General features: G+C 32.7%; 1 protein-coding gene across 1 annotated transcript; it reads left to right on the top strand.

Moving 5' to 3' along the window:
- Window positions 1-690: 690 nt before the first annotated feature.
- On the top strand, window positions 691-21085 carry LOC142978722 (alpha-tocopherol transfer protein-like). Its single transcript, XM_076123259.1, has 7 exons — window positions 691-833; window positions 12649-12745; window positions 15333-15492; window positions 16720-16969; window positions 17588-17698; window positions 18360-18496; window positions 19777-21085. Exons 2-7 carry the CDS (start codon window positions 12658-12660, stop codon window positions 19868-19870), a joined length of 840 nt encoding a protein of 279 aa, XP_075979374.1. The 5' UTR covers window positions 691-833; window positions 12649-12657; the 3' UTR covers window positions 19871-21085.
- Window positions 21086-23538: the final 2453 nt, after the last annotated feature.

The following is a 23538-nucleotide window of genomic DNA, read 5'->3' as shown; positions in this document are numbered from 1 at the left end:
TCTGCCGAGTGTAAGCATCCTTCGGTCTTTCCAATAACCGTCATGTCTTTTGGCCTTGCAACGCAATGGTTAAAGAGGACCGTTTCGTTTGAAACTTGCTGTAGCTTCATCTAGCGCCTCCACACCATTTTCCCAACTAATCCCTTAGTCCCTTATGCCCAACAGCGAAAGAGGTTTATTATACGCAGTCCAATGTCCTCCACTTTCATTGGTATAGGCAAATAGGTACTTTCCTGGTTATGTATAACTAAAGTTATGACTAGCAATTTTTTTTATGTTTTTCAAACCCGAGGTATTTTTTTATGTATTTCAAACCGGTCGTGTGGTCGGTTCTATAGAAGTTCTATAAGTCCGGTTTTGAAAAATAAGATCGATTAGTTTTGTGGTAACAGAAGATTAAGGCATACATAATCAAATTATTGTACCTATTCCACGGGCCATTATTGGTGCAGTGGTAGTTAGAGCGCATTTTCGGTATGATTCCCGGTTTGGGCACATATTATATTCTGGACTTTTTAATTAATAAAATAGTGGCACGCAGTTTAATTGAAACTTCTCCTTATAGCCAAACATTGGACAGAAAATATAATTATTAAAGCTATAAGAACATAGTTACAATATAATAGGGCTCGAAGCGTCGTGGCATGGGAACCATTCAAAATCGAGTTTTCGCCTATCAATATTGTCGAGTCGTATCACCGTTTTTGTACGAACGCGGTACCACAGTCCACTAGCGTGCGCGCAGCTCTCGAGACGTGTTCCGAATAGTGCTGTAGTGACATTCGTTTAATCTCCGACTTTACAGTTCAAGGTGTTCAAGAAAGTTTTAAAAAGTAAGTTGAATGGCCTTTTGTGCTTTTGTCTATATACGAAAAGTTGTAGTAATTTGCCTAGTTCAGGCTTATTTTAACTGAAAACTATAATATCAATTGTTTTTAACGCTCGTCTCTTCAAATTGTTTTGGTTCTGATACCGATCACTTTCAATGTTATGTTATGACGACAGACTATTTAAAAAGAGCTATCGAAAATACTATGTGCTTATACCTATTACATTTTGATTATAAATTACTGGGAACCTATCCTTAATTTGACAATATTAACGATGGTTTAACATTTTAATTATGCACTACAATAATTTAGGTATGGGATGTTTCTTTTTTTTTCTTTTTTATTTTGACAACTCCCGCACTAAGAATTGCTCTTGTGTCGCGGGGACTCTTACAAACACAAACAACGGATACAAAGCACGACCAGACCCGAAACAATCATTAAAATTTGTGGATCGCACAAATAATTGCTCTGTGTGGGGATCGAACCCAGGACTTTCCGACACAATGGTATTGGCGTGGCGATCTAAACCACTGCGCCACGGAGGCAGTCAATATGCCGGATATGTTTCACGTAGGCGAAAAGTTGATCATAAAAATGAATGAAACTGTGACGTCCTCTCGCTTGATATCTGTAGTGATCAGTAATTTTAGACGAAGGTCATATCCGTGCAACCTATCTTTATAAATCCCATAAAAAAGTAGAATAATCTCGATTAATAGTTGCTTTGCTAGATATGATTATAGCTTTGCACTTCGCGTCACATTTGTTTTTAAAAACAATGACTATCAGAGGTCCAAAACTTCAAATGAGTTAGCTATCGCGGGAATCGAACCCGGGAGGTATTGGTTCAACGCCACAAGTCACTGTGAAATTATTTACTGCATAAAAAATGGACCGTAGGATTATTTATTTAAAAAAAAGTATTGTTTGAGCTCTTGACATTTTGTTTAGTGCAAAATATTTGTTCAAAATATCGGATATACTTATTCATACGGGTATAGGATGAGATCATTGTTTCAAATAAAGTACTTAAGTACTTAGTGACCGGATGAGATTTAAACTTACCTATATCTATACATCGCGCAGTGTATTTTATCTCAACGATATATCTTATTATATTATAATTCTTAGCACTAAACGAACTGATAGACTAGAATAAATCAATAAGGATTATAAACGACACGTCTATATTTCCGTCAATTCATTTTGCCAGTATTACGATAGACAATTAAATCGTACCGATTATAGTTCGGAACGCATTTATCAATGTGTTTATCTGAGCTGGAACCATCATACATAACTATGACCTCACATACATTTATAGTTTATATGTATCTTCTTATAAGTTGTAGTATTGTAGAAGGCAGAGACCAAAAAAATAAACCATGATCATCTTTATATAGGTAGAGGTATATAATTCTTATGTAAGTGTGTATGTCACTGAACTTCTCTTAAACGACTGGACCGATTTTGATGAAATTTTTTGTGTGTGTTCAAGGGGATCTGAGAATGGTTTAGATTCACAATTTTGTCCGCTGGACAATGTTTTTTTATTTAATTTTTATGGCAAAACAACGTTGGCCGGGTCAGCTAGTTATATATAAGAGAAAATAAAACATATTATTCTACATATGATAGCAGCAACATTAAATAATTTATGTTTAAAATATAAATTATTTATTTTTAAAACGCCGAAAAACAAAACAAACACATATTGTTACGCATTTTTCCAAATAAAAAAGATAAATTGCTTGATACAAGTCAGCCATTTATGTAATTCCTACGGATTACTTTTATGGTTCATTGGCTCGTTCTTTCAACACTGGGTCTCGTTTCAACACTGTAAAGTTGGTTGGTACCTAGATTAATATAGTGTTACATGTCAACTTTCGCTTGAAATAACGCTTAAACATTTTTTATAAGCCATCTGTAATTGCACACTACTTTAACTGTCTCTTTTTCGAATTTCCATGGTCACAATTTGCATGTAGATTAACAGCAAAATATCATATTTTAAACAGAATGCGATAACATTTTGGTCTTCAAATGAAATCTTCGTGTTCATACATTTCACATCAATTCCTCTTAAGTAATAGTAGGCATCTCTCCAACTCGAATTCGAATCGAAGATTTCTCAAATTCTCACATACTTTCTTCTATAGAGGATATGGTTTATTTTCCTCTAACTTCCTCGACCGTCACGATGCAGATCGTCTTACTTCGCTGCAGTATTTCAATGACCTGTAAACAAAGACCATAACTGAACGCCGAAAGGTCACAAAAGCAGTACAATGATACTCATTCACTAAATAAGGGCGAGGTTATTCTTAAGTGGTCGTTTTATCTTCGAATTTACATGAATACTGACATAAAATATACAGTCTAGACGAAGGAAATAATACAGCATTCTGTAAGAACCTATTACCTAGTATTTAGGTAATGATCTTAATGATTATTTTAATTATGTAATAATAGGCGTCTTAATAGTTTAACTTATTATGTATTGTGTGATCTGCGGTTTTAGTAATAACTACTAATAGGGTGTAACCATTAGTGACACCATTATCTAGCTTTCGTAACGTCCGTAGCGACAATTTCAATTGTTTACAAATGACAAAATATCCGGTAACGACGCACGTCTCAGTATCTTGACTCAAATCGAAAGATATTTTTAAGCTTTCCGGTTTATTAATAGTTATTAAGATAATGACTATTTAGCAAGAAATATAAAAAAAATAATACCTTATACAATACACGTGTATATTTAATACAAAAATAGCCTTAAATTAAAATTACCTCGCTACTAAAAATAGAAACAAGGCACAAGATAATTCAAGATATTAATCTTGCGAAAATATAATTAAAGTTTGTTTCTTCTTATAAATATTCTTTATATAATTTATTATTATATATAAAATGTCGAGGTTACGAAACAAAACATTGAATGTAAATATATTATGTGGGTGAAGTCATACAGATAAGGACTCATTGCAAAATAAGGCTGTTTAAACATGTTCCATAATATTGTAACAATCGACTGCATTACTCTACAGGCTATTATTTTGCCTTAACTGTTTTGTGCATAAATACTTATCCCATTCTGTTTTCTGTGGCGTATTTTCTATAAAGTCATATCAAATTAAAGAAAATCTACCTCTTTTTTCCATAAATATTAAAAACTTATATATTATTATCTAGTCTGATTACTTGTCTTACTAATGGCTTCAATACTAACGCCTTCAGGCTTACGAAAAGAATCGGCAGAAGGAACTCTATAGAATCATTTCTATACACTAAAACATTAATTACTTCTAAGTTCTTCAGAATTAAAGTGTCACACGAGCGTACCTTTTCTTTGAATCATTTGATTGTTTCACCTTTTTGTAGTGTCTATTATAAATTAGTGAGTATTAAAGACCGTTCCACCTTCTTTTGTTATTACAATACGAGTGTATGTAATGTAAGCGAGCAAGTACAATAAGGAAACGAGTTCTGTGTGACTGACACAAGAGCACAGGATGCCGTACATGAAGCAAGATTTATCGTTACCACAACATCACGACTGTTGTTGTAATACGGATATTTTCTTTGCCGTCTCAAATTACAAAGTGATTCTGATACTCTCTCAGCCTTGTTTCTTAAAAATTCTTTTGTTGGTGAAGATATTTTAAGAATCTATGGTGTAGTGTGATTTTTCTAGCTATGCATCGTATGGATTCTCACAGATTCTGCTGTTATTGGGTGGAGATTCTGAATGGCTGACCTTTCATGTATCTGTTAGAAAAAGGAAAAAAATCGAGGTAGAGCTTAACTACATAGAAGTAATATGTGGTTTACTAATAAACGAGTATTGACACTAGACTCTATTCATTTTCTATTTTTTTATAAGCTATATCACTTTATATAAACTGACTCTGATCGTTTTTTTACAAAAAAGATAACCAATCAGGATTTAACATCTTTTGGTAGAAAAGTTGTTGTAAATAAATTTGCTTAGCCTTGAAGTTTAATACAAGTAACCCCTTTACATTATTGTCAACAAACGTTAACAATTACATTTACGATTCTTACAACACAGTGTTCATTCATGGCAGTCAAAATTAAACCAGAACTACATTTACGCGGTTATAAAGGGAAAAAAAGGCTCCAATAAAATCAATGTCGGCTTTAAGACTTGTCAAACTGGTTTAAATATAAGGCATGTATTTATATGATATTGGTTTTTTCTGTATATTACTATTCGTACTGAACTTATCTTAATTGAACTTTAATTACAGCAAGCGTAAGATATACTTAACCTTTTCAAAAAATAAAATACTAGAGATGTAATAAACCACTACTCTATCAAATTAGGTTCACATGAATTCTATGAGAGTTATAGGTATTGAGAATCGCTTAAAGTATTTTTTAGACTTGCGTTCACCTATACACGGTCAAAAATATTTAGATACAGGTAATGTTTTGAGGTTCTTCACCCCTATTAAAAAGGCGACAGGGTCGAGGAAAAATAGAATTCTAAACTATTAAATTATTAACAAACATACAATGAGCATCTTCGTGCCTCGAAACCTCACTACTTAGAGGTCTTATGGTTTCATTTATCTTTGTCCTCTTATGAAAAGACACCTTTACTTCACCTACGGCTTAAGAGTTAATCTTATTTGGGGAGCATTTACATTAGACCTGTAACACAGATTTGTGTTCGTAAATCCAAGTAACCAATTAGCTTTATAATATACCAAATACTTTTTTGGTATCGAACGTACATCTTACGCGTGAATTGTTAGCGGCATTACACCTTAACCTCTGGATCGCAATTCGCAGCTATCATCCATCTACCCTGGTTTCCTCATCTTACAAACGTTGCTCAGAAAAAATATTCATCATATAAAAGACAAGTCAAAATTCAAGTAGTTTAAAACGTTTCGATGATCAGTTTAACCATCGATCAAGTTCAATTCAATGTATTTTATCTCCACGTAAAATACTCTAAGATAAAACCTGACATAACCCTGTGAATTTGTAACAGTAGTTGATAATGCATAGTTGTAGTACATAGTAACGATAAAGGCAGATAAGACCAGATATTAGTAGACCTGATTATTGCAAAAATATTGTAAAAACACGCGATAATACTTCAATAACTTCTAGATAAATCTTTAGTTGCGGAAATACTTATTATGGGGAATTTTCCATGGAGATATCGGACTAAGGCATAGTATACCGGCAACTGTGGTCTTTTACATTGCCATGTTAGCTTAACCAACTGCAAAATATAGGTATTTTCTACTGGTATTTTTATAAGGTAAATGTATAATTTAACATAAATCATATTTTTTTAATACGAGTCTTGGTTTACTGTCACTTTATCATTAAACTTAAACCAATTTGTAATTAAATAATGTCATGGTAAAGTTACCATGACAAAATAAAGATGCCACAGCTGACTTTATTACAGACTCCTTTTTCCTTTATCTTAAAATTCCATTAGATTTTATGAATAGAAATAAAGAATAAAAATAAAAAAAATAAAATTAAAAAGCAAGATTTTAATAGGACTATTATGGTATTACATAACTAAATGCGGTACAAGTCATGCTAGACTGAGCACACCTAAATACGTTTACGTGACAAGCTTAGCAATAGGAAGTAAGCTAAGCGATTAGTAATTGATGAGATTCAACTTTGAATTTAAAGTTAATGTTCTTGTACCTAGTCATTGAAACAATCAACCTTACAATATGATATAACTTGGTTAAGTATGCATTTTCGAAAAGATGTGTGTATTAGAAATAATTCTCCCTTGTTGAAACGATGAAGAAAAACATCGTGATGCACCCCTGCATGCCTGATAGTTCTTTAGAACAGTTCTTGAAGGTAAGCAAAGTCCCCAACCCGCACTTGGCCAGCGTGGTGGATTCAAGGCCTAACTCTTCTCTCATACCGGGCGGAGACCCTTGCCCAGCAGTGAGACATTAATGGATTATTATTATTATTTTATGCAATTCCTGTTTGACTTTGGTCACGACCTCACGAACATTGTCAAATAATTGTTTTTAGCAATACAAAGTAGAAAAACACAAGATATAATAGCAAAATTAGACTGTAATAATGTTCACGCTTTAGAACTACATTGTTCAAGAACATAACGTTTAAAATGAATACGACTTGTACACATTACATGAGAATGCAGATACTAATGCGATGGAAATAACATTGTAATGTTGTACTTACTGAACTTAAAAAAATAAGGCGATTATAAATATTCGCGGTCGTCAATAACAATTGATTAGATATTTGTGTATCGTAAAACTACAATTTACAATTGCATGGCTTATGAGATTGTCGTGGTGACGTTTTTGTACTCAGATATACATGAATTTGATGTACGTCAGGCTGGCCCGGCCCCATGGAATTTAATAATGAGATTGTTATCAATCCAATGTACCCGGGTATACTAATATATGTAACACCTTCATTTTCAATGTAACTCTTTTTAAAAGAAATTACGTGCACTTCTTAGTGGCCGGGCCAGCCTGACGTTTTCAGCCCGGCCACCTTGTTTCCCACTAATCTACAAAAAATACTGGCAATATTGTGCTACAGATGAAATGTACCCTATAATTTATGCATATGTAACACAAAATCGAATCCTAAAATGCAATAGCATACGAAATATTAGCGGTTGCAGGTGGCCGGGCTGAAATTATTTCGTTAATATAAAACAGTAAAACTGCAACACCTACCAAAAACTAATACCAGTACATAATGAGATATAGAGATATAGAATACATGTAACGCTTTCATTTTAAATTATAATACATATTTAGAAAGAATAATCACTTGAAATTATATTTCAGCCCGGCCACCTAAAAGCGGTAATATTCCCTAAAATCTTATGCCAATTTGTACAGTAAAACCTGATACAGCTATGAAATGAAAGTTACATTCGTTTCGTTTTAGTCGTATACCTTTAAGCCTTCTGTTTGACTAGATTATCAAAATCTGAGAAACTTGCCGAAGAGTGACTATCATTTATTAACTAATTTCAGGACATTTGGTTTGTTGAGTGAAACAAAATTGGTAATTGTCATATTTTTTTTATAATCATTTTTGAAATTAGTTAGACAACATTTGTACTTATATTAATTAGGTACTATAACAATTGTTAATTATAAATAATGTAAAAAAAGGTTACACATTGATAATAACACAGTTATCAAAAAATTATAGTAATATCAATATTACTTTAACATCGAACATTCATTCATTCAGAATATTAGAAGATAATTTTTGGTTATTATTACATTTTTACATTCCTTGACGTACATTTTAGCTTGATTAAATAACATAGGTAATCAAGTGATTAGTACGTTTTTAACGATTCTAATAAGCAATATATTTAAATTTGAATTAGTCAAGCAATGATTATTATATTAGCATACGTTTAATTATACAAGTTAACATTGTGATTTTTAGCTGTGATTTTAATATTATGTTAAATTATATATACTACATAGCTATATTTCCATTAGCTGCCACTGAAAGAACTATGGTTCTCTCTTTATTTAAGAATTGTTGTAATAATTATATTAGCATAATTTTAATTGATAGTTTTCAAAACTTTAAATTCAAAGTTGATGTAAAAATCATTATGAAAATCTGTGATTTTTTACCAAGGTATAATAAGTATTTAACCAAAAATTATCTTCTAATATTCTGAATGAATGAATGTTCGATGTTAAAGTAATATTGATATTACTATAATTTTTTGATAACTGTGTTATTATCAATGTGTAACCTTTTTTTACATTATTTATAATTAACAATTGTTATAGTACCTAATTAATATAAGTACAAATGTTGTCTAACTAATTTCAAAAATGATTATAAAAAAAATATGACAATTACCAATTTTGTTTCACTCAACAAACCAAATGTCCTGAAATTAGTTAATAAATGATAGTCACTCTTCGGCAAGTTTCTCAGATTTTGATAATCTAGTCAAACAGAAGGCTTAAAGGTATACGACTAAAACGAAACGAATGTAACTTTCATTTCATAGCTGTATCAGGTTTTACTGTACAAATTGGCATAAGATTTTAGGGAATATTACCGCTTTTAGGTGGCCGGGCTGAAATATAATTTCAAGTGATTATTCTTTCTAAATATGTATTATAATTTAAAATGAAAGCGTTACATGTATTCTATATCTCTATATCTCATTATGTACTGGTATTAGTTTTTGGTAGGTGTTGCAGTTTTACTGTTTTATATTAACGAAATAATTTCAGCCCGGCCACCTGCAACCGCTAATATTTCGTATGCTATTGCATTTTAGGATTCGATTTTGTGTTACATATGCATAAATTATAGGGTACATTTCATCTGTAGCACAATATTGCCAGTATTTTTTGTAGATTAGTGGGAAACAAGGTGGCCGGGCTGAAAACGTCAGGCTGGCCCGGCCACTAAGAAGTGCACGTAATTTCTTTTAAAAAGAGTTACATTGAAAATGAAGGTGTTACATATATTAGTATACCCGGGTACATTGGATTGATAACAATCTCATTATTAAATTCCATGGGGCCGGGCCAGCCTGACGTACATTGAATTTGTCTTAAAATAAAATTATTTCCTTATTACCAAATATATTATAGTGTTTGTAAACAAAACAGGGTCAATGACAATCATATATTATATATTAGGAAAATAAAACAAATACTTATATAGGTACCTACAGAATCATGATATGTACAATATTCTTACTGTGATTTAATAGGCTGAAAATATGTATGTGTGTATTTCGTTGTTAACACATAAAGCTTTATAATGGACAAAATAAATAAGGTAAGAACTTATTTAATACTCTATTAACAGGTTGCTAAATTTGCGAATGCTAATATTTTTTATTAGCGTTCGCAAATACTATTTAAAAAATGATTTAATCTCAAAATTCCGTCGAAGTAAACGTTTATATCTCTAGATTTTTACAGTTTTAGTAATAAATAACGGGAAAACTAGTTTATCTATACTAATATTATAAAGCTGAAGAGTTTGTTTGTTTGTTTGTTTGAACGCGCTAATCTCAGGAACTGCTGGTCCGATTTAAAAAATCACGGATAAAAATCTATTGTATAGTCTATATAACTTTTGCCCGTATAAAAGACACGGACACATTTTATATGTAATAAAAGTTGTGTAATATTATTCCATAGCTTGCCGCTGTTATTTTATTCAGAAATATTTTTTCCTCTATTACAAGGAAAAACAAGTAACATGAATGTGTAAGCGGCGTACTCAGCTTAATTATAATTATTTTTAGAACATATACTGTAAGTAATTAATATAATATGTTCTACATGGCAGTCATTTTACTTAATTAGCGACCTTGTGGTCTTGTCATGGTTGTTATTAGATTATGTCGCTGAGCATCTATGTACTATGATTTATGAAGCTTTATTAACGTATCTTTATTGGTACTACACTTGCTATACTGACAAATATTATAAATACGCGAACTTTGTATATTCGTAGTAGATTTCATTAAAGAATGGAGAATAATCTTCATTAATATAGATTCATTTATTCTACTAAATAGAAGGAAAATTTGTCATCCTCAGCGTTTAGAAATTGTAAGGTAATGAAGGCCTTTTTAAAATTTTAAATCGGTTTCAAGCACTCACATCACGGATATTTATAAATTAGAATACTCTTAAATGAAGATCACAAATTCAAAATCCGTATTCAAATTCTAACAGAGAATTCATATAACAGATTCGCAGTATGAGCATCCTACTCGTGCTAGTAATAGTATTGACCCTCAATTTTTCAATGTAATAAATGGTCCAATTTAGTCCGTGTGCCGGTCGCGAGGTCTCGGTCGGTGCGTTCGGTGCGATCCGTACAACGCGACGTTATGACTTTATTGTTCCCTAGAATATAGTACGCATGTTGGTGCATGTGTACCAATGTATAGTAGAATAGGACAGCTTAAAGACAGTGAGGATTATGGGTAGCACAATATTAATACGTAGAGCAATCTACCGTAAGTTCTCTTGAAAATAGCAATATCTTTAGGGAATTGTGGTTGTTATCATTTAAATTATCGCCTCAATATTCTAATGCTGGGGCTACATTAGCGGGCTATGGCGAATATTCGTGTTAACGCGATGAATGTGGCCGGGTTCATCGTGTCATCGCGTAGTATTCGGGCGAAGACGATGTAGTATCGAGGAGCTGTCGGTAAACTGGCGCGAATCAAAGGGATTTGTCGCGCCAATATTCGCTTAGGTGGCTACATCTACGTCAATTCAGTGTCGTCCAGACTTTGAAGCGAGACGGACGTGCATTTATTTTTTTACACTATGGAGTGGAGTAATTTACCGCTCACGTCTCCGCACAACAAACTGAACAGCACAAGGCACGATGCATCGCGTCAACTCGACACGAATCTTCGCCCGCCTTAATGTAGACAAGAACATCGCCCATACCCGAACACGATGTTTTTGTCGCGCCAACACCATACGAATCTTCGCTCGCTAATGTAGCCCCAGCATAAATGGATCATGAGTTCTTAATTAGCATCTAAGCTCGCACGAAGATGAAAATTCGATTTTCTAAGTAAAAATATACCTCGACTAGGTTTGTGATTGAATCATATCCTATTTCATACATCTATAACATACTCGTATAATGTGTCATTGACTCTATATTATTTTTCTATTTACTAACATTACGGAAACACACTATAATAAACTCTAAAAGATTCGTTTATATCAAATGAGATGAGATTATGAGGAAGAATAGGTACACACATAATATAATTTATATTCAAGAAGAGTTTTACGATGTGTTTAATGTAATAAATGAAGTAATAAGGATGTAAAATATGACCTCTTTATGGCTACCTTATATCTCATCAACCTTATAACAAATATACATATAGTCCGACCACTTAGTAAAGAGCCTTCGAATTCACGATTAATCTAGAGCACGGTATAAATTTCGGTGTGGATGCAAAACAAAATAGTCGCAGCACATACTCAACTGTCAGCTGCATAGACCTGAGAGTGTGTCACGTTTTTAATTCGTAAGTCTTTCTTGCATAAAGGGTCTCTACTGACTTGTCGGACTATAGTACTATATTCATGATCGATCATACTCCCATATAGTTGACTGGTTAAATCGATATCACGTTCAGTTCAATAGCTCATACAACACGCTTGCGGGGAGTTAATCGCTAATTGTAATAATTGCCTTCAAGCCAAATAATTGGTTTATGTGATTAAGCATTGTTGCGGTCAGATGGGTTGATTATCATTCAAAACGTTGTTATGATGCACCCTTATATCTTTTGGAAACGTGAATTGTTAAAACAGTTTCAGAAAGAATTAAATTTGATGATGAAAAGATGGCCTATAGTGGCTTCTTGCCGGATTTTCTCGGTGTCCCTACACCTATATTAACTGACCTACCTAAATTAATGAAGTTAATTACCTAGTTGTATCTTTGACAGTCTTACGAATCAAGAGTGTCATATTATGTTTTGACCTAATTTCATCTTTATAACATGTATGTTACTATGAAGTAATTTATGTGATATACGGTCATGTATCAAGGGTATAAATGGTATGGTTCACGGTTTTTATTTGGCCAGGGAGACCTCCCTCATTACGCGAGGTGACCCTTGCAGCGCATTAAAGGGTTAAAAATATTTTATTTTACTATGTAAACACGTACATAACCGATGACAGGTTGAATCAACCAGTCTACTGATACCGTGCCTATAATTATACTGTTATGTTGTTTCCAGGTCTTCAATATGGAGAAGAGTCCTCAAGAGATAGAGAAACAGGTGGAACAACTCAGAGATTGGGTTCTACGACAGCCACACCTGCCCAATGATTTAGGTAACTACTTATCTCCCGTTTATTTACGACTAGAGGCCGCCCGCGACTTTGCCCGTGTGGAAACCCTTCCCGTGTAAATCCCGATCCCTCTTGAACTCCGGGATAAAAGTAGCCTATGTGTTATTCTGGGTCTAAAGCTACCAATTTCATCGTAATCGGTTCAGTAGTATTTGCATGAAAGAGTATCAAACATCTATACATACATTCTCACAAATTTTCGCATTAATAATATTGGTAGGATAGGATTGCGATTGAAATGAGAAAAATAGTTTAATTACATGTGATCTATTAAATTATAGAAACATTTTCACATACACAAAAACCATTGTGGTTCTGCTTAGAATTTCCGGAAATACAATAATTTATTTATTTAAGGATTATTTGTTGATTTCTACATACGAGTAGAGATACATTTGTTATGTAATCTGTGCGTCGTCATGTCATGTTTTTGTCGTAAATAAAAAAGTAGATTGGGCTTGGTAAGCTTGAACCTTGATAACTGTTCGGCATTTTAAGTGTCTTGATATAATTATTCATTTATATCACGTTTGTGTTATTGGGATTTCTTTATTTTATCTTATTTATTCTTGAAGTGAAAGGGGTGGGGTCTTAGTCCAACTTCTGACTCAAGTGCTGCGTCCCTATTTTCTGTACTATTTTTTGTTTTTATGATTAGCATCAGAAAAATTGTCTCTGACACAAAAATGAAAATATGTTAAAGAATTTAAACCATCAGCCTCCCAAATAGGGGAGAAAAAGATTAAGTAATTGAAAAATAAAATATTTTGTTTGAATAAATAAAAATGAAATTGATACTGAGACATTATTGGCAATTTTATCCATTGAATCAGAAAATTATTACCACCCGATGGCCACAAAGCGAACGTCACCGATGCACAATGAATGGCTGTCAGTCGTTACTTGTTCATACAGCTGTTTATTCTACCACTATTGATCAGAATGATACTTCAATATTGACTTAAAGATCATAATATATCAATAAGGTTTTTAATCCATTGTTTCCATTTTCCATTTGCTTTGTATTGTATTGGCGTGCAAAATAGTGTGGCAAAATTATCTATCGATACGATGAAAGCCTTGAATAAAAAAAATGATTTATTTTACGTAAATAATAGTTTGTAAAGCAAATATTGATTATTACTATTCAATGTACCTATGTTGTAGTCAGAAAACAATTTGCAAAATGCTGTACCTAAAGCTAAAGCTGAATAAGTAAATTGTAAGTATATAAAATTACACTTGCAAAAAATATTTCTTAAATTGACTGCAGAAATATAATAAACATAAGTCATTTAAATATGACTGCAGTTAGTGACGCAAAATGACGATTGTTATTTCAATAAAAATATTGAAAAAATGGGTACATGAATTTACTTCCTGTTTCAAGTCATTATCTGAAAAATAAAATGTTTTGTGTAGTCTTTTGACGTACAGATTGTGAGATAAGTGTGCAATGTTATGTATAAAGAGTTAATGGTGGCGAGGTCGCAATCATTTACAGTAGCAACCGAGTTATTAAATTATTATTTAATTATTGAACTATTCAGCTGAACACTGTTATTAACACGATCTTGGTAGAATTATGGACAATCACCAGTAGTAGTGCCAGTGCTCGTTAACCCATAAGCGGCTATAAGCATTCTTTTCTGCATTACAATAATTCAAGATTCATTTTTATTCATATTTCTTGGAGTAAAACAGCTTCTATAAGCCTTATGATCCAAAAGTCTTCTTTTTCTGATTTGGAATAAATTGTTAGCTCCAAATAATCCAGCATCCTTTCTCTTTTGAGTGTTCCATTGAATTCGCACAAAAAATACATTTCAAAAATGTTAATTACTTTTTCGAATATATCTATGTAAATACTATACCCATTTTTGTCCGTTTGTGCCTTGACACACAAAACTTGTTCTTGACGCATGAGTTGTTTTTTAAAACAAAAAAATATTTTATTGCGTGGATGTATAAATTAACAACTTTTGTGACGTTTGTTGCTGATGTATAAAAAGGTTCTTTTTAAATATTTTTATTTACAAGTACTTGAAATATTTGTAATGACTGGCAAGTACAACGAGAAAAACCCAAAAAATACATTTAATGAATCCGGTTTTTTTCAGGAAACGATTGTTTCGCACGCTTTTGTGGTGGGTTTTTTTTTCACTGACCGGATTGATAAAAAAAGGTTTCAATGTTTTGTGGATGTTTCATTAAAAAAACATCCTAGTATGGAGTATTTGCGAAAATGTTTTAATAACTGAATCCGTGTTTCCAAATCACATGACAAAAATATTTTGCGTTTTTAAGAACCTTTGATTCCATGCCCATATTACTTGATAATAAGTATACTATGCAGAAAATGGAGTTAGTTTTTTGTCATTAAGAATGTTAATCAATTTCTTATATTTAACAAATGAAAATGGATATTTCTGTAACTGTGTTTAAAATACAAAAAGGCTTAACGAGTTTTTGAAAGAGATGAGAAATTAATTTGACTGAAGTAAAAAATGTGTTTGCTTCTTCGACTACACATAAAACATACTTAACCTCGTCTTATTCATTATTTCAGGAGACATGATGGTGCGAAGGTTCCTCCACAGCTGCTACTATGACATGGAGGCTGCAAAGAAAACGGTAGAGCTGTTCTTCAATCTCAGAGCCACGTCTCCCGAGCTCATGAACTTTAGAGACCCCGACTCACCACAAATGCAGAAGACATTAAAAATTGTGTGAGTTTATTTTTACATTGAATTGTCATTTTATTCTTCCAGTTCTTAAAAACGTAGTTTTACCTGTGATAAAATTTTATGAAGAACTCGCTTTAAAACGATTGTAAGTAGGTACTTATAGGGAGGGTTCATCTTAAAATGCACCACATTTCTCCCCTAAGAAAGTTGGGTATCCGAAGGGATTCCTCCCAACGAAAAAAAGAGAGTTTTCAACTTGTGAGTATCTATAATTTACACTTTGAAATATAGTAATAATAAAATTGTTGATTACTAAGCCCAATTTTACTTATAAAATATCATACATTGGTCATATTATTTTAGAACTTCATGACTAGGCCACCACACCTTCCTTATTCTCCATGCTTAAATACCAAGATTGTCACATAACATCACGAACGTACACAAGTCTCGGCCTGCCAGCGACTAATCTCCTCGATAAATTGCTAATTCTCACCAATAGAGCTCAATATTCTAACTGCAACGTATGTCCCTATATAATACAACAACGTAGGTACTATTAGGTCGGGGAAAAAGCCTTTTCGCATTATAGTATGTATGAACATGTAAACAAGCTCGATATTTGGTACCTCACGAGCTCACTGAAAGAAACCTAATGAACCGTGTACTCGTTTGTGATTCTTGCAGCCAAAGAGATTTTATTACAAGTTCATACATACTACAATGCGAAAAGACTTTTTCCCCGACCTAATATTATGGCTGTTGCTATGCCTCTTATATGCACTTTTATGAAGCAATCTTGCTGTTTGTTTTTCTTGATATTACGCATAAATTGCAAGGGGTTCTGCTAGATTTTTCCTGTTTATAATATTAAAACATAAATTGTAATGTAAACAGTTGCGAACTGAGGCAATATTTTAGTTTATAATTATGATTTTTCGCTAGTGGAGCGTTGCTAATAGGCTCATTGTTTAGACTTTGAGATATACCGTGGGGCATTATTATTAGTAGACTTTCAACCGCATATTTATATTTATTTTATACCCTCAGTCTGATAACAACTAACAACTTTTTATTTAACTTATTAACTAAATTAACAATGGTATATAATTCTCAGTCACACAATGAAACATCAAAATCGCATTAAAATATGTACCTATATTTTTTCACATCACAATTATTCAGTTCGATGGCCGTAAGCGTAAATACGCAATCAATAGTCCCGCATACCGACAGAAACAATAACAAGTAAAAATTTTCCACTTTCAGAAATTTGGCGCAGTACCAAGTTGCTGGGAAAAAGAGTATCTGGATTTGGCAACTGAATGATCCAGGTTTAGAAAACTACGATTATTTACAAGATGCTAGATTGTTTTTCATGATAACTGATGCTTGGTGGACGAACAACTGTGAATTAGCTGATAGTGATTACGTTATCTTGGACGTAAAAGACATTACTCTGAAGTTCATCACGAAATTCAACGTGTCCATCGCTAAAAAGTTAGCGAAATATCAAGAGGTTTGTTCCTTACAGATATTTTAGTACAAATGTACTAAGTGCACTTGAAATTGAACACATTCGCAGCTGCTGTTTTGACCTAGATATTGTATTTATGCTATTGTTCGATGATTTATATGACTGAAGTCTATTTCGCTTTGATCATTGTTTAGTATTCTAGTCCATATCTTTTAATGTAGACCGTTTGCTTTTGCCTAACCCAGAAAAAATCGGCAAAGTTTGTCAAAAACTAAGAATAATGGCCATAATCTACAGATATGACGAGGTCTATAAATATAGAAAAAGAAGTGTACGTAAAGATCCTAGCAAAAAACATTAACCATCTTATTCATAAACACACTATAAACCTATTTTAGTTAAAAATCTACTAAAATATGTTTTCTCTTTTTCATTTCTCTAAGGAGTGAAGGAAACAAATCACTTTATAACTTCATATATTTTTATGAATAAGAGGGTTAACTTCTAAATACATATTGCTTAGTTTATCAGGTGGAATTTAGGCCATTGCTTTCACACATTTGCTGTCACTTTATCTATAAGACAGGTTAACCGACACTTATCCGTGAGCTGTGAAACTGGCCTATAACATTTTGCTTAAATAATATACGTTGTTTTCAGGAAGCGATGCCAATCAGATTGAAAGGTATACACATAGTGAACGCACCTCCCTTCATAGACAAACTGTTTGGGCTAATGAAACCATTCCTAAAACAAGATATGACTGACATGGTACGTATTTAAATTTATTTATTACAATTACTGTTTACTGTAATTATAATTGTCCATAGTTAAACGGAAACGATCCAACCCACACAGACGTAGTTTCGAGATATTTAACTTTAAAGTTCAGATCGTATTCCGTCATTGATTCTCCACTTTAACTTTGGGGACTAACTCAGGACTATAACTTCATGGTGGGTTTGAATTTTACTTGGATTGTTTTCTTGATATTAAAATTTTAACTTCAAGGAGTGTTTTAATAGTGTGGGTTGGATCCTTTCCGTTTAACTATGGCCAATTATAATAATATTTCTATGATTTTGAGGTATTATTTGAATTTGTTTTGGATTTTTTAATGTTTTTAAGAGAAGTAACGATAAGGATGTCGGTCTTATAACCCGCAGACCCTTCGACGAAGTTGCACTATTCACTCTAGATGTTGTATTACAAGTAACTAGCATCCCACCCTGGCTTTGCAAGGGTTATACCGAATTAATCTTCAAAAAAAATGCACAAAGCCTTACTCGAGAATCTCTTTATCTACTGGTGAAAATCGGTTAAGTAGATATTGAGTTTATCGCGATCATACAGAGATCGACGCGGCCAATGAACATCATTTGATATTAAAGGGGACTTCACTGTTTAGTGATAATAATAATATTATTTCCAGATCCACTTCCACACACCAAAATCAGATACATTATACAATTACATAAGCAAGGAGGATTTACCGGAAGATTACGGCGGCTCTCTACCTAGTATGAATGAATATATGGACAAAGCAATTGAAGTTGTCAAGCAACAAAAGTGAGTAACATTATATACATAGGTACATATTATATTACTAGCCGACCCGCACAATTTCGCTTGCGCTCATATAAGAGCGAATGGGTGACATTTTTCCCCGTTTTTGTAACATTTTTTACTGTTACTCTGCTCTTATTGGTCGTAGCGTGATGATATATAGCCTATAGCCTTCCACGATAAATGGGCTATCTAACGGTGAAATTTTCAAATCGGGCCAGTAGTTCCTGAGATTAGCGCGTCGAAACAAACTCTTCAGCTTTATAATATTAGTATAGATATCACGTCTGATTCATGCGAAGATGTATGGAGAGGTGTCATACACAGACATTTCGCCATTCTTCTTCTTCTTAGCGTGTTGATGGCAAACAAATTAACAATGCTAATCCTATGTAATAGTAGGCGAGATTATTGCCAATGATCGGGCACGTTACCAAACTTCGGGCTTACTATTGACAAATATTTAAATGTTAATTGGTGAAGACCAAAAACACTTAGTTCGGAAATCCAAAATTCTTAGAACTCAAGGCGTCAACTCTCCCTCTCCCCGGATTTCCTTGTAATGTGTTAGTAATTATATACTTATTTTACAAATTAAAGAAACAAAACTACAGAAGCCTAAACTAAATTTCTTATTAATGGGCTTAGTCCGAATTCTTTTGTTGTTAAAAAAAAATCCATTAGGCAATATTGGTAGTCATTCCTATATACAAGAAGGTTAAAAAAACAACATTTCAACTTTGCAATATATTTTGAAAAATCTCAATTTAATAACAAACAAAGAATAGTTTCACAAAGTATAGCGTCATCATAAACCAGTAAAGTGAAACAGGTTCTACGTGTCCATTTTTCTCATGGCGAAATCTTTAGTTCAGTCGAGCCCATAACTATTGTTTCGTGGATCGTGGGAAAATGTCATACAGTAGCTAAATACCTACAGCTACTGTGGTTCAAGCGGTAGTGTATACAACTGTGATACATTGAAGTCTCTGTTTCGATTTCTTATCTAGGGTAAAGTTTTGTAACATCTGCAATTTCTGTACCAATTTTTTTATAGCAGTCTGAAATTAAGTTAAAGGGCCTGCCTATATATATACCACCACGTAATTGCGACAAAACATACTGTATATTCTACGTTTTTACAATATGGGGTGAAAAATGTCAATGCCGCTTAACATTTATATAATTTTTACGTTTACTTTGTTTCTTTTTATTTTGCATCTCATAATCAGCAGACGGAAACAGTCGAAGAAATTATTTAATGCTTTTCGTTTTATTTTCAGACCCGTGTTCTTGGCAGAGAACTTCTGGAAGGCTGAGAAGAAAGCGAAGGGTGCAGTAGAAGTGGGAACCTTTAGAACACTTGACATAGACTAATTTAATACCTAATAGTATTAGTAAATACACCTGCCTTATTAATAAACGTGGATTCATAAGCAAGGATTAGTACATCAAATTTAATTCAGGAAGGAAAACCTATACCAATATATACTATCTACTTTCGACAGCAGAGTAACTACAAAAAATATGTATAAAACTGTTATCAGCGCCCCTAGCGTATACTGCAAGAACTACTTTTTAAGTCGTATTAAATGTCAAACGCTCGTTTCTCCGTAGTACTATTCCGAAGTAGGAAGTCACGCTTCCTCTATGTATGAAAGACACGTCCATGTTATTTAGTTTTATAAGGGCCGTAATCAAGTTTCCAACTACCCTTCACTACAAAATAGATAAAACATTTATAAATAAAGTACGGAACTTATGTGCCTAATCCAAGCTTACAACACGTTTATTAGAGCAACTTAGGTTAAAATGGAAGATCATAAGTGATTATTTAAGTATTTTACGGTTGTAAAACAGGGTCCATTTAATACAATATAAATATATTTTTGAAATGTATGTTCTATAAAGCAATATGTTTTCAAAAATGAAAGAGACATGTTGATATTAAGCCTCTTTCATTATCCATTAAAGCATTTGGTGTCGGAGTTAAGCTGTGCTGTTTCAAGACTCGCTTATGTGCAACTTATGATGTCCATCAAGGACTTTGAAAATAAGTGCCAGATAACTAATCTACTCAATAAAGTAGACAGAATTAAAACAGCTGTTAAAATTCCGTCTGATATGCTATCTCATAGTTTTCATATAAAATCCTGATGCTTGTTTTCGTACACTTTTTGCGTCCTTATCTTGCAAGTTGCATATAAGTTAGTTGACATTTATTTCTAAACTGTGAAACAAGCATTCATTAATATTTGCAAAATAACAATTAAGAGTTTTTACGAAGCTGGCTGTGTTATTATGTGCCTTTGCCTCATACCTACGAAAAGTTTAATGATAAAGGTCTATGCCCATCTTGCGAATAGTAATTTAAAAACAATTATTGTTAAATCTAATGAAAATATAATTTTGGGTTTTGTTCAATTTAATGCAATTTAGGATTCATACAATGTTAATTTTAAAATCATTTTGTTATGTGAATATCGTTGCAAACGATTGTAATTCACAGAGAGGTAAACATTCCTGTAAAACAAATAACTATAATATATATGTAATAGTAAGTATTGATCTGAAAATAAATATATTTTTGATGTTGGTTGCAAAATGTTGTGTTTACTTTACCTTACGTGTAGTTTTAATTGATGTATTGGTCAGAAATTTTGTGATTCATACCGATTTTTTGGAAAAATTTAAGATGAAATAATACGGTATACAAAGAAACCTTGAATGCCTAAAGAAATACTCAGTCCGGAACTCACGTTTTTCAGGACAATTCAAAATATTCTTTATTTTGTTATTTCAAATCGCCATATTTCGGAGAAGCTCTTGAGAGGACACGGTATGAAACTTACCGCTTTCTTTTTTCAACACTTATACTCTTTATCCTTCTAAATCCCTTTTTCCAGGAGAAGAATCTTTTATACCTACAGTACTCAGCAGCGGGACATTCGGTAATTTGTGATTTTTATTAAGTAAATAAAATACCAAAGACAAGTCTTTTAATTACATTATGTGTCACACGGTACATGACTCTACTTATTAAACACTAATTAAAGTAAACAACTGTGACGCAAGACTCATAAAGTAAATCTTAAGTTATGTGACTTGTCACTTGATTGTCATGCAAAACGACAGATTTTCAAGGACCTTTCCCTATCTTTATAAATAATAATGATCAACAGTGATCGTATGATCCGTGCGTTGATTTTAATTAAAATATTAGAAATACCACACAGTATACATATTGTCGAAATGGTAGAGAATTTTAAAACATCGTGATGAAACTTAGCGTGCCAAAAAGTCCTTTAGCTGCCAATTCGCACTTAGCAAACGTGGTCTGAAACCCTAGCCCTTGCCTGAATCCGGGAAGATAATCTTGCTCAACAGTGAAACACTATCCCATAGGTAATGTTGTAGAGATAGGTAATGAGCTTTAATTAATATCATATAACTAGATCTTTACTAAACTGAAATTTGTCGTTAACTAATCGTGTAACAAGTAGTGACGACTTCTTAACAGTGAGAAATGGATCACAAAAAAAACTACGTTTGCAATTACGCAGTTAGTGAAAACCTGAACGATGTTTTTGTTATCATAAAACTGGATTTTGTAGGCTGTATTTAGCGATTATTTTAATCTGGGAAACACAGGAACAATGAAACTGGTAAAACTAGTACTGTTTTTAAGTTAGGAACATGTCTATGACGTCTGATCTATATTTGTAACAATGAACGAATGGAAACATTCTTTCTCATGTTTATTAACAAAATATTAATTTTTTTTCATATAGTTTGAATTAAGTTCAACCCTTTATAAATACCATTCATTAGAAAGGGTTTATCGAGGTAGCTTCTTTGCATTTCGTAAAATAATATTTTATGCATAATTTTGTCACAACACATATTATTTGTAATGATTATATGAATGCAATAAATAAAAAGATTTATTATAAGTATTTTTAATAAAGATAACTTAGCATTAATAAATAAACTAATATTATATAAAAAATAACGTCCACTTTTTTCTTCTCTCAATTAGTTCTTCATAATATCTGTCCATTGACAGTCCCAAAATAAAATCAACATCATGCATGACTTGTAAACAAAGTCCTACCGTAGGCATTTAATAACTATACTATAACTATACTAATATTATAAAGCTGAAGAGTTTGTTTGTTTGCTTGTTTGTTTGAACGCGCTAATCTCAGGATCTACTGGTCCGATTTAAAAAAAGAACCAACAATGGTAGATAGCCCATTTATCGAGGAAGGCTATAGGCTATATATCATCACGCCTATAGGAGCAGAGTACCAGTAAAAATGTTACAAAAACGGGGAAAATTATGACCTATAGGTCCTATTCTCTCTTATGTGACGCAAGCGAAGTTGCGCGGGTCAGCTAGTAGTCTATGACTGGTAAAAACATAATAGGACATGACTTGCTTAAAGAAATACAAGATTAAGCATGATAGGTATTTGTCATTAACCGTCCTACACCTCAAAAATAGGTGACTTTACCTGTCTGTATTTTGCAAAAAACTACCTGATACAATTAGATATCTTTTTTTAATTTTGGCAGTCGATAGAACTATAAAAACACCAAAAATATGATCTCGGAATCGTATTTTTCCTACGTCTCTTTAGGGTTTTATCTGTATCTGTTCTTATCACTTGAAATATAGCAAAAATATATTCTAAGCCTAGGGCGAATGTATGTCCACGATTTTTAGCGCAAAAGCTGCCGGAAGGTACTGTTATCAGGTGCTACTTCCTGTGATTGCTTTTACATTCTTGTGATAGTCGGCTAATTCTGTGTTTCTACAATCTTGATCGTCATTCAGCAATTCAGCATTTCAGTTTCATTATAACCATCAACTTTTATGTTTATTCAGCAAAAGTATCTAGGTTTTTTTAAAGACTATGGTTTAACTCGATGTGTGAGCTGCCTTATTAGTACGACTGATTCTTAATATAGTAAAGAAGAATGTTGCAGTCAATGACCGTCTATCGTAATCGTTGTAACCGATCAAAAGTCCAATGTGATCA

The sequence above is a fragment of the Anticarsia gemmatalis genome, chromosome 15 (genome assembly GCF_050436995.1).
Source record: "Anticarsia gemmatalis isolate Benzon Research Colony breed Stoneville strain chromosome 15, ilAntGemm2 primary, whole genome shotgun sequence".
NCBI lineage: Eukaryota > Metazoa > Arthropoda > Insecta > Lepidoptera > Erebidae > Anticarsia > Anticarsia gemmatalis.
The sequence above is the reverse complement of the archived record's forward strand: the minus strand, read 5'-3'. Positions and strand labels throughout refer to the sequence as shown.

Bases quoted from the DNA above. Each gene is read 5' to 3' on its own strand.
- LOC142978722 (XM_076123259.1), top strand. From the start codon at position 12,658: ATGGAGAAGAGTCCTCAAGAGATAGAGAAACAGGTGGAACAACTCAGA. The intron at 15,493-16,719 runs GTGAGTTTATTT...TTCCACTTTCAG, and splicing joins CAGAAGACATTAAAAATTGT to AAATTTGGCGCAGTACCAAG. The intron at 16,970-17,587 runs GTTTGTTCCTTA...CGTTGTTTTCAG, and splicing joins AGTTAGCGAAATATCAAGAG to GAAGCGATGCCAATCAGATT.